Source organism: Henckelia pumila, chromosome 4 (genome assembly GCF_033568475.1).
Source record: "Henckelia pumila isolate YLH828 chromosome 4, ASM3356847v2, whole genome shotgun sequence".
NCBI classification, from domain to species: Eukaryota; Viridiplantae; Streptophyta; class Magnoliopsida; order Lamiales; family Gesneriaceae; genus Henckelia; species Henckelia pumila.
In genome coordinates this window covers 12,712,007-12,724,866 of record NC_133123.1, presented here as the reverse complement: position 1 = coordinate 12,724,866, position 12,860 = coordinate 12,712,007, and the positions used below count along the sequence as shown (strand labels likewise).

The 12,860-nt window shown below is 34.9% G+C and overlaps 2 protein-coding genes across 2 annotated transcripts; both read right to left on the bottom strand.

Annotated features, from left to right (window-relative positions):
- Positions 1 to 3,824: 3,824 nt before the first annotated feature.
- LOC140864042 (cytochrome P450 86A8) lies at positions 3,825 to 6,375 on the bottom strand. The gene has a single exon (XM_073267936.1). The coding sequence runs from the start codon at positions 5,913 to 5,915 to the stop codon at positions 4,251 to 4,253; it is 1,665 nt and encodes a 554-aa protein (XP_073124037.1). The 5' UTR covers positions 5,916 to 6,375; the 3' UTR covers positions 3,825 to 4,250.
- Positions 6,376 to 8,796: 2,421 nt separating this feature from the next.
- On the bottom strand, positions 8,797 to 12,559 carry LOC140865650 (ATG8-interacting protein 1-like). The gene is made up of 4 exons (XM_073270367.1): positions 12,474 to 12,559; positions 9,674 to 10,486; positions 9,190 to 9,261; positions 8,797 to 9,023 (listed from the first exon to the last, which is right to left on the bottom strand). The coding sequence occupies exons 2-4, from the start codon at positions 10,484 to 10,486 to the stop codon at positions 9,009 to 9,011; spliced, it is 900 nt and encodes a 299-aa protein (XP_073126468.1). The 5' UTR covers positions 12,474 to 12,559; the 3' UTR covers positions 8,797 to 9,008.
- Between the last annotated feature and the right edge of the window lie 301 nt (positions 12,560 to 12,860).

Here is a 12,860-nt window from a genome sequence, read left to right as displayed (position 1 = left end):
ATCTACATTGAATTGGTGCCACGTCAGCGCCACATCGGAAAAAGGACTAAAATTGCCAAAAAAATAAAGATAGCGGACTAAAACTGAAATCTAAAAATATAGAGGACCGAAATCGCAAAGTGACAAACATACAGGACCAAAAAAGCAATATTCCCCCATTTTAATCATGTAAGTTCTGTTTTGAATTTTATTTATTAGATTTGTCAAAGTTTGGTTTTCCTTCAGTAACTTGGATATTTTTTTATTGATATATATATATTTTTTTTTTGCATGAAACCACTAAATTAATTTAATATGATTTATTTGACATTGATGTTCACCTTTTTAGTACCAGGGCCGTCTCCAAAAAAATTGGAGACCCTAGGCTAACTTAAGGTCAATATAATTTTTTTTTGTAAAATATAAAAATATTACATATGAAGTGATAATAAAATGAACATAATAATCACCAACAACTAATTTAATATACCAATATCTTATGTAAATTTATTAAATATCAAAAAAGACATATATATAAACTAAATCTAATAACAAAATGTTCAAACTCTTCGAGCTTTGTGTTGTGCAAAATTGTCAACTAAATCATCATAATCAGTATTAGCTACCATATTTTTTTCAATAGACAATATTGTCAAACCATTCAATCTATCTTCTGACATAGGTGATCGGAGGTAGTTTTATATCAACTTGAGCTTGGAGAAACTTCTTTCAGCAGAAGCTACCGTAACTGGTATAATTAATAATATTATATAAGATATCCCCGTCATAACTCACAAAGATTCAAATTTAAATAATATTCCAGATTCAAATTTTCTTTCCCCCGTCATAACTCACAATGCGAATCTAAAAAAACAAATAAAAAAATAATTTAAATATTAACAAAGATTGATTGTTGATATGAGATTTAAAACATGCACCAACCGCAATACACAAACATACAAGAAAAATCAAATTCAATAAAAAAACGACATGATAATTGAAACAACTTGAGCAATATAACTCACCTGAATGAAGCAATTTAACAAAAAAAAAGAACTTTGTATCCAAGAAAGAGAGGTTTTTTTTTTTTCTTTTGTACGCAAAGAAAAGGGAGGAGCAAAAAGACAAAAATTGATAATATTTAATATTTTTTAAACACCAATTTGAGCATTTTGATCATGTTCGACAACTTTCCTATATTAGAACTTACTCGAAACTTATTTAATTATTTAGATCTTGAAAGAGATTTGGACTTAATCCCCCTTTCTTGTTTTTCTTTTTTTCATTTATAATAATATCTCTATTTTTTTTAATAAAAAAATCAAAAATCTATCCTGTTTACGCTTTCAGTTTCTTCTTCGTTGGCTTCCCCTCTTGCGTGATCCTGGCTCTGCCCCCAGCAGCACCTAAAGGCTATGGCGAAATTAGAAAGGATCTCATGAAAAAGGGGTCGTCACATCTGCTCCACCTTTTTAAGCTGAAAAATGGATTTAACTTTGATTAGATATAACCCGTCCGAGTTATTGGTCAATAACCAATTTTCCTTTTGTGTTTATATATATATACATTAAGTTATAATCATGTTTTCCTTTTAAATGATTTCTTGGAGGGACAACCTTAGTATTTTATTAGCTTATTTGAGTCATTATATATTTAATTAGGTAGTGTAATGATGTTTTTAAAGTCTTGATTGCTGAAACATTACTTTTATTAATTTAATTAAAAGGTGTTGTCCATAAACCTTAATTAGTGCCAAGCAAGGGCCGACATTATTGTTGATCCTCCAACACCGACAGTATTTGTGTCATAAATAAAAGAATTATGATTAAGAGATGCATAAGTCGACCTAAAACCACATCAATTGGTAGAGCTTTTAAATAGATTGGACATGTCACGTCGACCAAATAGGCCGATTGAATTGATAATTCGTGGGCTCGTTCAAATGGTGGGTTGACGGATCGCGGAGAAAAGGTTCAACCCACCCAACCCCCCAAATAGATGGTAAAGTCTGAAAATTCTCAATCCACTTGCTCAAATGATAGGTTGACTCGACCCATTAAATAATGGGTTGTGGATCGTCCATATCGTCAAGCCGGTTTTGATAGTTTTATTTGAGATATTAGTTTTTTTTGTGAAAATTTTATGCTGGCAGATCGGTACTACCTGGTCTGCCAGATCCAATGGCCCCGAGCCATTGTGCCATCACATCATGGTGATGTGCACAATTCCCGGGCCGTTGAATTGTCTTCCGGGCACTACCCCAGAGGGCAGCTAAGAATTTCCCGTTTTTCTAATGGGAAAAAGTACTTTTTTTTTTATTTCGTTTTACATCTAATTTAATTTTAACGTTTTACCTTATTTCCTTTTATTTTATTTTTAGCTTATTACACGCAGGTTTCGATATGACCAATAAATTCTTCCATTTTATTTTCCTTGTTGATGAGGCAATTAAAAAGCATTGACATCGAACCGTTAGGGTTGATGTCCAATTTAAATGGTTGGTGGGAAGTTTTAATGTGGTGTGATGAAATTTATAATGTTAGTTGGATCAAATTACTTTACATTTAAAATTGAAGTAAATTTATAATAAATCAATTCAAAATAATTTTGTCATTTTATTAAAAAGTTGACATGTCAGGTGAGAATCACTTATTTTTTCAAAAATTATCCCCTAAAAATATTCATTTTTTCACTTTTATTTTTAAATACTATCGACTTCTAAGTATTTTTCCTCGTTTTTTTATTATCTATAAATATAACCACCAAAGTATAAGTAATGTAATATTTTTAAAATACTTTCTGATTTATATAAAATAATCCCTTATTTATCCTAGGTGATCCGATTTTAGCATCATGCGTGTTAATTTTATTTTCATATGAGGGTGTTTATTAAATGGTTAAAACTGAAAAATAGGATCAAACCGTAAAATTCAGTTTGTTTGGTTCGGTTTAAACGGTTAGACGATCGGTTTTAATTTTAAATTCTAGTAATTTCGATTCTTCGGTTTGATTTTCGATTTTAAATTTAAAAACCATAAAAATCGAACCAATAGATATAATATGTATTTTAAATATTTAAAATTTGTATGTAATAAATATTTGAAATATTTAAAAATTGTATATATAATATATTAAAATAAGTAAAAGGATAATACTTTATCCATTCAAGAAATCATTATCTTTAAAACAAGATATCAAATTGATGCTTTTAAATCATTTTATTATATTTTACTATATGTTAGTATACATTCATTTTAAATTGTTAGTTTGATTTTATTATCAAATTTTTCATTTTTTTTAGGCATTTTAAAACGAATATTCAAATATGTACAACCAATTTATTCTAGAACATAGAAGTAAATTTATTATTTAATTTAATTTTATTAATTAAACGTAAAACCGAACTGAATAAACTAAACCGTAAAAAAAACCCGAATCGAACTTAAATGATCCGATTTTTGGATTAGGCATTTAGAAAACCAAAAATGGAAAAACCAAATCAAAATTTGTCGAAACTGAACGGAATCGACCATTGTTCACCCCTGTTTTCTACAATTTCCCCCTTAATTCGATCTCATCCCTTCAGTTTAAGTAATAATTTTGGTTCATAAACCTGGATCAAAGCCAACCATGGGCCTTTCTCATAATAGGCCCAAAACTAAGTATTAAATTGAAAATAATAATAATAATAATAATTGAGTGGACTTATTTCTCCTTCCTTTCTTCCAATTATGCGTGGGAGATTTTATGATTATCAAGAATCCAAATGGTAAAACACATACACAAGATGAAGCACCGAGGCATGTAAGTTGTGCGCACTTGTTTGAAAAGATATATATATTTCATTATTGTTACCCAAACAAATATAGAAAAATTACAAAGAATCGAAGCAATAATAAGAAACCAACTTTGTAACAAAACTAAAAGTGCCAAAACTATTAAGAATTTTGTGATATAAAGAGAACAAATAGGGCACTATTGGCCTCACAAAAATAAAAATTTTAAAATTATGAAAAAGACCATTCTTTCTTCCACCCATTAATGATTCCACCACCTTTCATCTTGCTGCATTGAATGATTGTACCTTCTAAACATGTACACCATGTGTCTTGAGCAGCTAACACAGTTTAATGCATTCATTCCCAAAATTAAGCTTCCATGTGACATTGTCCCATTATTGCACCAAATGTCAGAGTGCCAGCCTCACACTGAGTTATGCTAAAAACCTCAGTAATTAATTTGCCACCCTACATTGTACAACCACCACCACCTCAAGCCGCCGCAACCACCGGCTCACCCCCTATTCCACGACCAGCCTCACCCTCATTTCCGCTGTAGCCACCACATTTACCGGCACAAGATTCACCGTCGCCATATTTACTAACACTTGCAACCAATGGACCCAAGTCCCTTTGATGAACATTGACTTTAAGGCCATGCTTCATGAACAACGTCAATGACATCTTCTGCTCCACTTTATGGCCCGATGCCACCGTAAATCGGTGGCGGAGCAGGGCAGCAGCCGCTATCGATTTCATCTGCAAATATGCAAGATCCTTGCCTAGACATATACGTGGCCCGGCATTGAATGCCACGAACTTGTAAGAATCATGCATCACAAACTTGGTTCCATCAGAAGACAACCATCTCTCTGGCCTGAACTCCAGACAATCCTCGCCCCATGTAGACTTCATTCTCCCGGCAGAATATATCGAATATGTGATGGATGATCCCGCCGGGACGAATGTGCCGTCAGGCAAGACGTCGTCGGCCACAACATGCTTCGAGTCCTCCGGCACCGAAGGGTAGAGCCTGAGAGTTTCTGATAATGCAGCTTTCAAGTACACCAAACGATCAACTTCTTCAAATGTTAGTGGTTCCTCCACCCACGAGTTCATGTCCTCGCCACGGGTATCGATCATAACCGAGCATATCTCGAGCAGAATTTTCCTTTCCACTCTTGGGTTCTGAGTGAGAAGCCAGAAAAACCAACAAAGCGCCACCGATGATGTGTCGCGTCCGGCTAGGATGAAGTTGAGCGCCACATGTTGCAAGAATTTGTCCGTGTATGATTCCTTTTTCTTCATAAATCTTGACAACAGGTCATCATGTTGGTTAGAATCCTTCGGCTGATTTGTCAGTTCAAGCTTACGCGTATTGATGACTCCGCTCAAATACTCGTCCAACTCGCCCAGGCTTCGGCTCAAGCTGACTTCCAGTCCAAGCCGAAGCCATTTCTTCAACCTCCATACGACTTCAGGAAAGATGAACCTTTGCAGAGAAGCCTCGGTAGCTCGGTCAAAAGCCGACGCAAAGACGTTATTGGGGAGCCCTGGAGCCAGAGTTTTAGGGTCCTTCCCGAAAGCCAAGCCGCATATGTTGTCGAAAGTGAGCCTAAGCAACAGGTCTTGCAAGTCCACCGGCTCGGCTGCAAGATGAGCCTCCTTCAAAATGGGACAGAAACGATTGTCGATGGCTCGGTTGACCCATCTGGCCATGGCTTGGCGCAGGGTCCTTGTGGTGAACTCGAGAGCAGCAGTCTTTCTTTGGAAAAGCCAAGTGTCAGCATCAGAATTGAATATGCCATGGCCAAGAAAATCATGGAAAACTGCTTGCCAAGTTGGCCCCTTGGGATAATTATCGAACCGAGTCTTCAAAATGTGCTCCAAATTCTTGGGATCACAGGTGACTGTCACAAGGCCTTGTTTCCTAGCCAGAAAAGGTATAGCACATATACATGTCTGATAAGTACCACCGCATGCTCGGAGATTGTCGGCGATCCACTCGTGCATTCGCTCGGCGTTCTCTATTAAACCGGGGAGGCTTCCCAATAGGGGCCACACACGAGGACCCTTGAGTGATTTGGAGATAAAGGTGAACCACATCAGGTAGCAAGTGACACCAGTAAATAACACAACTGCCAAGGATAAATCCATGTTTCCAGTACTTTTTCCTCAAAGAATTCTCCAAACTACAAGAAGGCCTTCACCTAAAAAACATCATCAAACTCACAGCAATAAAAAGGACTCCACCAAGAACTGCATTAATGGTGGAGCGATTGGTATGATAAAAATATCAGTGAATTTTCAAGAAAAAGCTGTGACTTACAACATGACCTATATATGAGGAAACAATGTTCAAAGAAAAACCAGAAAGATTTGTGGAGGACGAAGAGATGTAAAAAAGTTGAATTTATATTTGTGTATGGGATGAAGAAGGATGAGCAGAAAGGGGAATTTATAGATGAGAGGACAATGAAAGGTAATAAGTTAGGCCAGTCAGTGCCTTGAATTACTCCATCCCCTACTTTGTATAACTTAAACAATCAGATGGCACCACCATAAATGCATTGCAGAGGCAGTTGAAGATTTTTAAGGAACAAGTGTTAGAAAACAACCAAATGAGGAAACAACTCTGTTCAAAAAACCAGCAATGGTAAAAAAAAAATTTAAAATAAAGAAACTCCTAGTGGTTTTTTCATCAAAGCAAACCACTTCCTCTCCCCCTCTCTCTCCAACTAATTTCTGCAGAAAAGGAGCTGGTGGCATTAAATTCGAGCATTCAATGAATGGAAATAAATGAGATTGGTTGAGAAACTACATAGAAAAGAAGAAAAGAATTTCAGTATACATAGACAAAATGCAGAAAATAAGGAAAAGTGGCTGTAATGATTTGGTTTAATACACTTTTATTTCATTTTCTTTTTTACTCTATGAACTTGATTTATATATATATAATTTATGAGAATCATAAATGAAACATGGGTTGGAGGTAGTGGCTAGTTACAGTTGGGTGAACAACTCACCAACAATTTATAACAAGCAGCTTAAATTGCGTGACCCAAAAGTTCATCTTTCTCCATTTGGATTTCATATATCTACAAAACCCAGTAAATTTCTACGTTTTTTTTTATCTGAGTTTCACAACCCAGAGTTGACCCTCTTCAATGCAGAAGACGAAAGTCAACCATTCTGCCATGATTTTCCTGCCAAGAAAAAGTCGACTTTGTCAGTTCCTTTTTTTTTTCGAAAATACAAATCTTACCTGCTTTTGGACTTCGAGCCTTTTGTCATGCCAATCTGTGGGCAATCAAGATGCGGTAATTCAGAGGAATCAAACTCACACGACCTCAAATTCCATAACAGGCTAAAAAGAAAGAAACTTAAAGGTGGTAAAATATTTGCATTTCAAAAGTTAATGACATCATCGTCGAAATTTGTATCTAGACATTCGGTACGTTTAATCATATGATATGACACGTGAAACGAAAACATCGTCTGAGAACCCACCAAGTGTACAAAAAGATTTTGATGTAATATTTCCCCCTCTGATCACTGACAATCAACAGAGACGCATTTAACAGTTTTTCACATCCATCAACTGATGAATAAAGAGAGCTTGAACCAGTATTCCATTAAACTCACTGCGGTTATGAAATCTTGACACGCTACCACCCCTTTATTTAAGAAAAAAACTAAACTAGAGCCGGAGCTTAAGTTGGTCTTGATGTCCTAGAGTAGTGAAACCACGAGTGAAGGGACGCGGGGCGCTATCCGTAACCCCGTAGCAGACAATTCTCCCTGCCCAACAAGAAAGGGAAGAAGGTTTGCTCTTAGCATGCTAACAATCCATCTTTGAAAAGCGAACTGGTTTTTCTTTTTTCCGCTCGAGAGGTCATGAACTTCTTTAACCCCTTCGGCCAGGTTGCATTAGGCCTGAAGTCAGTATAAAAAGGGAGCATCATAGTCTTGATGAGAGGGTACTTTAAGGAAATGGATCATCATAGTATTATAAAGACACTGTCGAATGATTTTTGTTGCACGAACATCAACCAGGATATATGCATGTTATCCACTCATTGTAAATCCAAGCCGGTGGATGATCTTGCTTAGGGATACGCTCGAGACAATGAATACATAGTCGTCGCTCTGAGTTATGCAGATACGTGTTGTGCCTTGGACATTCATACTTCTTGTTGGGCACCATGGCAACGGTCAAAATCTGGCTCGTGAATTTTGAACAGATGTAGCTATCATTACAACGATAGACTAAACTGCAATCAGTAGCATACCCCGATTGATTCCCAGATAAAAAGTGATATTTCGGACAATTTTGCAGCAACCAAAACATGGGCTTTGAGTTGCTTCGTAGGTAGAAAAACTTGAGCCTTAAAACACTACAAATGAGATCGCGTAAGGCGACCAGTCTTTCATGCTTAGAAGCAGGTAATATTAGTATGGACGGCCAAATCTAGTCACATGGATCATATCAGCATGTGAACAGATTCTGGTCGCCGATGCCAGAGGTCACCGCTCGGGTAGCATTCAAAAAGCAGGTAGCATTGAAGCTGGTTGATGGAACAAAAGAGGAGGAAATGCGATCAAAATGAATTAAAAAGGCGATCAAGCAAAGAGAAACACACTAGTAGGATCCCTGGTGCATGTCACGCCCATGAATTATGTTATGCTGCGATTAGTTAGAATTCATACGCTTGATTATTTCTAAGATATAATGTTTCCATGAAAATTGAAAAGTGTTTATTCATTGACTTCATATAAAAACATCAGTTTTACAACATCATCAGTCACACAAATTTGTTACCAATATGGATATTAACATCTGGAAAGTTAATCCAGGTAATCAAAGCTTAAAATATACAAATATTGTTGAGTGACCGGATGTTATAAAATCCAAGAAATAAAAGACCATATTTTGTACTTTCTTTCATGCATATCGATGCATGGAATTAACTTGTTACAATAAATCCATAATTATTTCCAAAATCACCCATCTTCATAAAACAGAATAATCTGAGCATAAAGAACATCACGTCAATCACTCCATCACCATAAAACACATGCTTGCAATATATTACATTAAATTTGTTCCAAAGCCTCGCGCACAGGTCATATTTACATTACAATAAACATTTCCTTCTTCACCTTTCAATGCTAACAATATGACAAACCTTATGGGGTATTAGCATCAGGGTTAAACTTGGAGAGTCGAACCATTTGCAAATCTCGATTCTACTGAGAAATGAACTGCAAATTCAGATAATTTCTTTAGCCAAGTGTTGAAAAGTCAAAACTCACCCTAAAGACCGGTGTCTCGGTCAGTCAGAACACAATGAATTCATAGTTTTTTAAAGGAAACTTCGACAATAAATTGTTATCCCGTGAGCATTTAAGTTTTATCAGAGGTACTTACTCTGATGTATGAACCAGGCTTGCCACCTAAAGCTTTAAGTCGAGAAACTGGACCAAGTATCCAACCTGTGCCCTGTATACAAGAAAAATGAGATACAAGACGAGATAAGATAAGTCTGTTAGTAGGCATGCTGTGTTCACAGCCTCAAAGATTGTGGTTTTGAGTCAACGGATCTGGAACATCATATTTCATCTTCCTTTCTTGAAGTAAGAATAATAATCGGAATTCTCAAAAAAAAAAAAAGAATAATAATCTGATAAAAATTTATATCAGGCAGAGCTAAATATTAAGTTCACTTGCTGAACTGTTAATAATATTTTTAGAGAGGAAATAATCCCAAAGCAGGAAAGACAAGTCATTTTGAATCCTAAAAATTTCAAGTAACATGGCACTGGTTTAATAACGATAGAAGCATGGTTCATAAAATGCTAACCAGAACACATATGGACCAGCACATGAACAAAATTGACATTAGTTAATGTACCTCATCATCAATAACTAACTGTGACTTCGGTAGCAGAGCTTGTTGTCTATCTCGCTGCCACCGATGACCAAGAATCACAAGTCCCATAACAGCTGCAGCTACAAAAATAGACCAAAATGGAGATTTGTTTTTTGCATGGTCGTATAAAGAAGCAGCATGCCTTTTCCACCAAGCTTCGCATGGAAGATTGGTCGGTTCACTATTATCCTCAACTTCTTTGTCATGCTGCTGTACATTTGATAAGTTTGCTTTCTCAGCATCGCCCAGAGACTCAGATGGTTCAGAAATTCCTGAGCATTCTTCATTCCTCGGTGAAGTTGATTTGCTGTCATGCAAATCAAACTTCACAGCGCTTTGCACGCTCTGCTCTTTTCCTAACAAACTGGGGGGAGCATCATCAGCAAAGTTGAAGAACATCTCATCATCTTTTTCATCCACATTTGGAGTTCTAGGAGATTCATCAGGAATCAGTCCCTCATCAATCAAATGTTCTTCAAGCTTTGAATCCGGTTTAACCTCTTGATTCACCATCCGCTCATTAGCATCATCGAAACCCCCCTTTCCACTATATTCTTCCTCGTGTTCAGATTTTTCTTGCAAGTTCTCGTTCTGACTACGTGGAAATACAAAATGCCCTGACATAAACATCGGATTTGAAGTTTCAGCAGCATCGTCCCCATCTAAAGTGCTTTGACTATCATCCAGGGGGCTTTGTTTGGGACCGGGAGCAGCAGCATACTCGGAGTCTGTGAGAGCCAAAACCTCCCATTCATTTCCTTTGGGAATGGTTTCTTCTTCCTTAGCATCAGCCATCTGTAGGAATTTCAGAAGTCATTAGCATACATACAATATATAGACAAGATAAGGCCATGAACGTGCAATATCTCAAACCTATTAAGCTCGTGAGAAAAGAAAAGGTTGGCCACATAAGGGCACTACACAGAAATTATAAGTAGCAGCTGACTTTGAACGCACATCATGGAAGGAAATAACTTCATGCATAAAATATGTGAGATTGACATATGACCGTTTATTTCATTGATCTCCTAGATTTATGCCACTCAAATTTATGTTTCACACAAGAACAAGATCAAATGCATGGATGTAGGCTGCTCCAATACAAAACTCACAATCTACATGTTACACGCATGCAATTCTACTTTATACCACTAGAGATAAATGTAAACAAATTACGAACAAAAAATCAAATTAAATTAAAATTCACCCAAAAAATGAAAGAAAAAATCAAACTAGCTGATGTGTTCCCCTTCAATGTGTTATAATTGGAGTACTTAGCTAATAATTTCAATACCTAATGATAGTAAACGTTAAATATCACTACAAGATAGTCAAGATATCAGCCACAAACAGACCACTAATCCATCGCCATCCTTTGCATGTTGCCAAACCAGCCAAATGTGACTTTCATCATTTTTTTTTTCTAAATTCAGAGTATTTCTCAATTCTAAAACTTTGCACTGTAAACAGAACCATGAACAACCCACGGACGTATGGAAAAAAAACATTCAATCAAATGAAACCCAGGTCCTATGATGATTCACCATCACAACTGTTCTAATTAATGCCAGATCATATTATTTCAAACAAGGCGTTGAAAGAATAACAATTCAAGCATAAAAGCCAATAACCACCATAGATCCTACGTATTGGTAGATGCAACACTTTCGTTCAATTGTATAAGTGTGCTTCAGTAAACACAGAAAACACAAATCTTGGGACATCTCCAACCCTCCTCTATCCTCCATTATAGAGGAAGGTTGGCACTCCAACCCTCCTCCAAAGGAGAGTGCTACAGTTCATTTGGAGACTTATTTGGAGGATGGCATTAATTATAAAAATGTCATCCTCCAAAATTGCAAAAAGGTCCTTCTGTAATTTTTTTCCTCTTTTTGGTCCATTTCATTTTCTAAATTTTTTTTAATTAATTTTAGTGTTCATTTTTTTTTAATTTATTTGAAGTGTTTTATTTTATTCATTCTAATTAATTGTAATTTTAATATTTATTATTATAAATAATAAACACCAAATGCAAATAATAAACAAGGTCATGATAAAAAAAAACACATAACACAATTTATTACAAACATTTTAATACAAACATTTATTGTCGACTTAATTTAACTTGATAAACAAGCGATATTTTTTAATAATATAATACATAATTATTAATATATTATACGATTTGAAGCTTATCAAATTAATTCAGTTGAACGATATATTATGTAATTATTTAATTATATATAATATATATTATGTAATTATTTATTTAATTATATATATATGTCTGTTTGTAAAAGAAAAAAAAATAAAGTATTTGGTAATATTTAGAGGATATGGATTGGACAAACTTTTTGAAAATAGAGATTAGTAATCCAACATAGAGGATAAAAAATAGTGCATATGGGTTGGAGATTACCTAAACGAAGTTTTTTTTAAAAAAATGAAGCAAAACGATTTATCAACGGTGACTACATATATGGAATAAGAATTCACATGCTACCATGAATTCATAAAAACACAAAATCAAGCAACTTAAGCAAACAAATAGATTAAATTACGGCGACTCAAACAGGTGAAAAATTGATGGTAACTAAGTTCAGATCTACATGTTTATCTGAATCATAAAAAAAAAAAACAATAATAATAATTATATGACAACAAATTCCAAGAAGAGATTAAAAAACAATTGAATCCTACTCCAATCGATCAATTTGAAAAAACATATATATATAACACAAAATTAAATAGCATATTCTACTCCGTGATTACGATTACTCACAGAATTAATTCCGATGAAACTTGCAAGGTAAGCCTCTATGACGATGAGATGAGAAGAAGGAATGAGAAACCGAAATTTATACTGGCTTTTTGGGGTGGATAACCGGCATAGCCGGTAGCACATCTTATAGTGTTTTTTTTTTTTTTTGGGAAAAAAACCAGATCCCATTAATTATACTATTATAGTGCTTTTAAAAAAACAAAATATGTGTGATATTTTTCGTTTTGTTACGTACCGTTCGAAGTTACTTACTATTAATTTATTGATAATTTTTTTTTTTCAGTTTTATGTTTGTTTGATCATATTAGTTATTCATCTATTAATTATTTAATATTTATCTTATATTAATTAAATCATTTAATTTAAATTATAATATTATCTTTAATA

Excerpts from the sequence above, each read along its gene's own strand:
- LOC140864042 (XM_073267936.1), bottom strand. The coding sequence starts at position 5,915 with ATGGATTTATCCTTGGCAGTTGTGTTATTTACTGGTGTCACTTGCTAC.
- LOC140865650 (XM_073270367.1), bottom strand. The coding sequence starts at position 10,486 with ATGGCTGATGCTAAGGAAGAAGAAACCATTCCCAAAGGAAATGAATGG. Across the intron at positions 9,262-9,673 it reads AGTTAGTTATTGATGATGAG|GGCACAGGTTGGATACTTGG; the intron begins GTACATTAACTA and ends TCTTGTATACAG.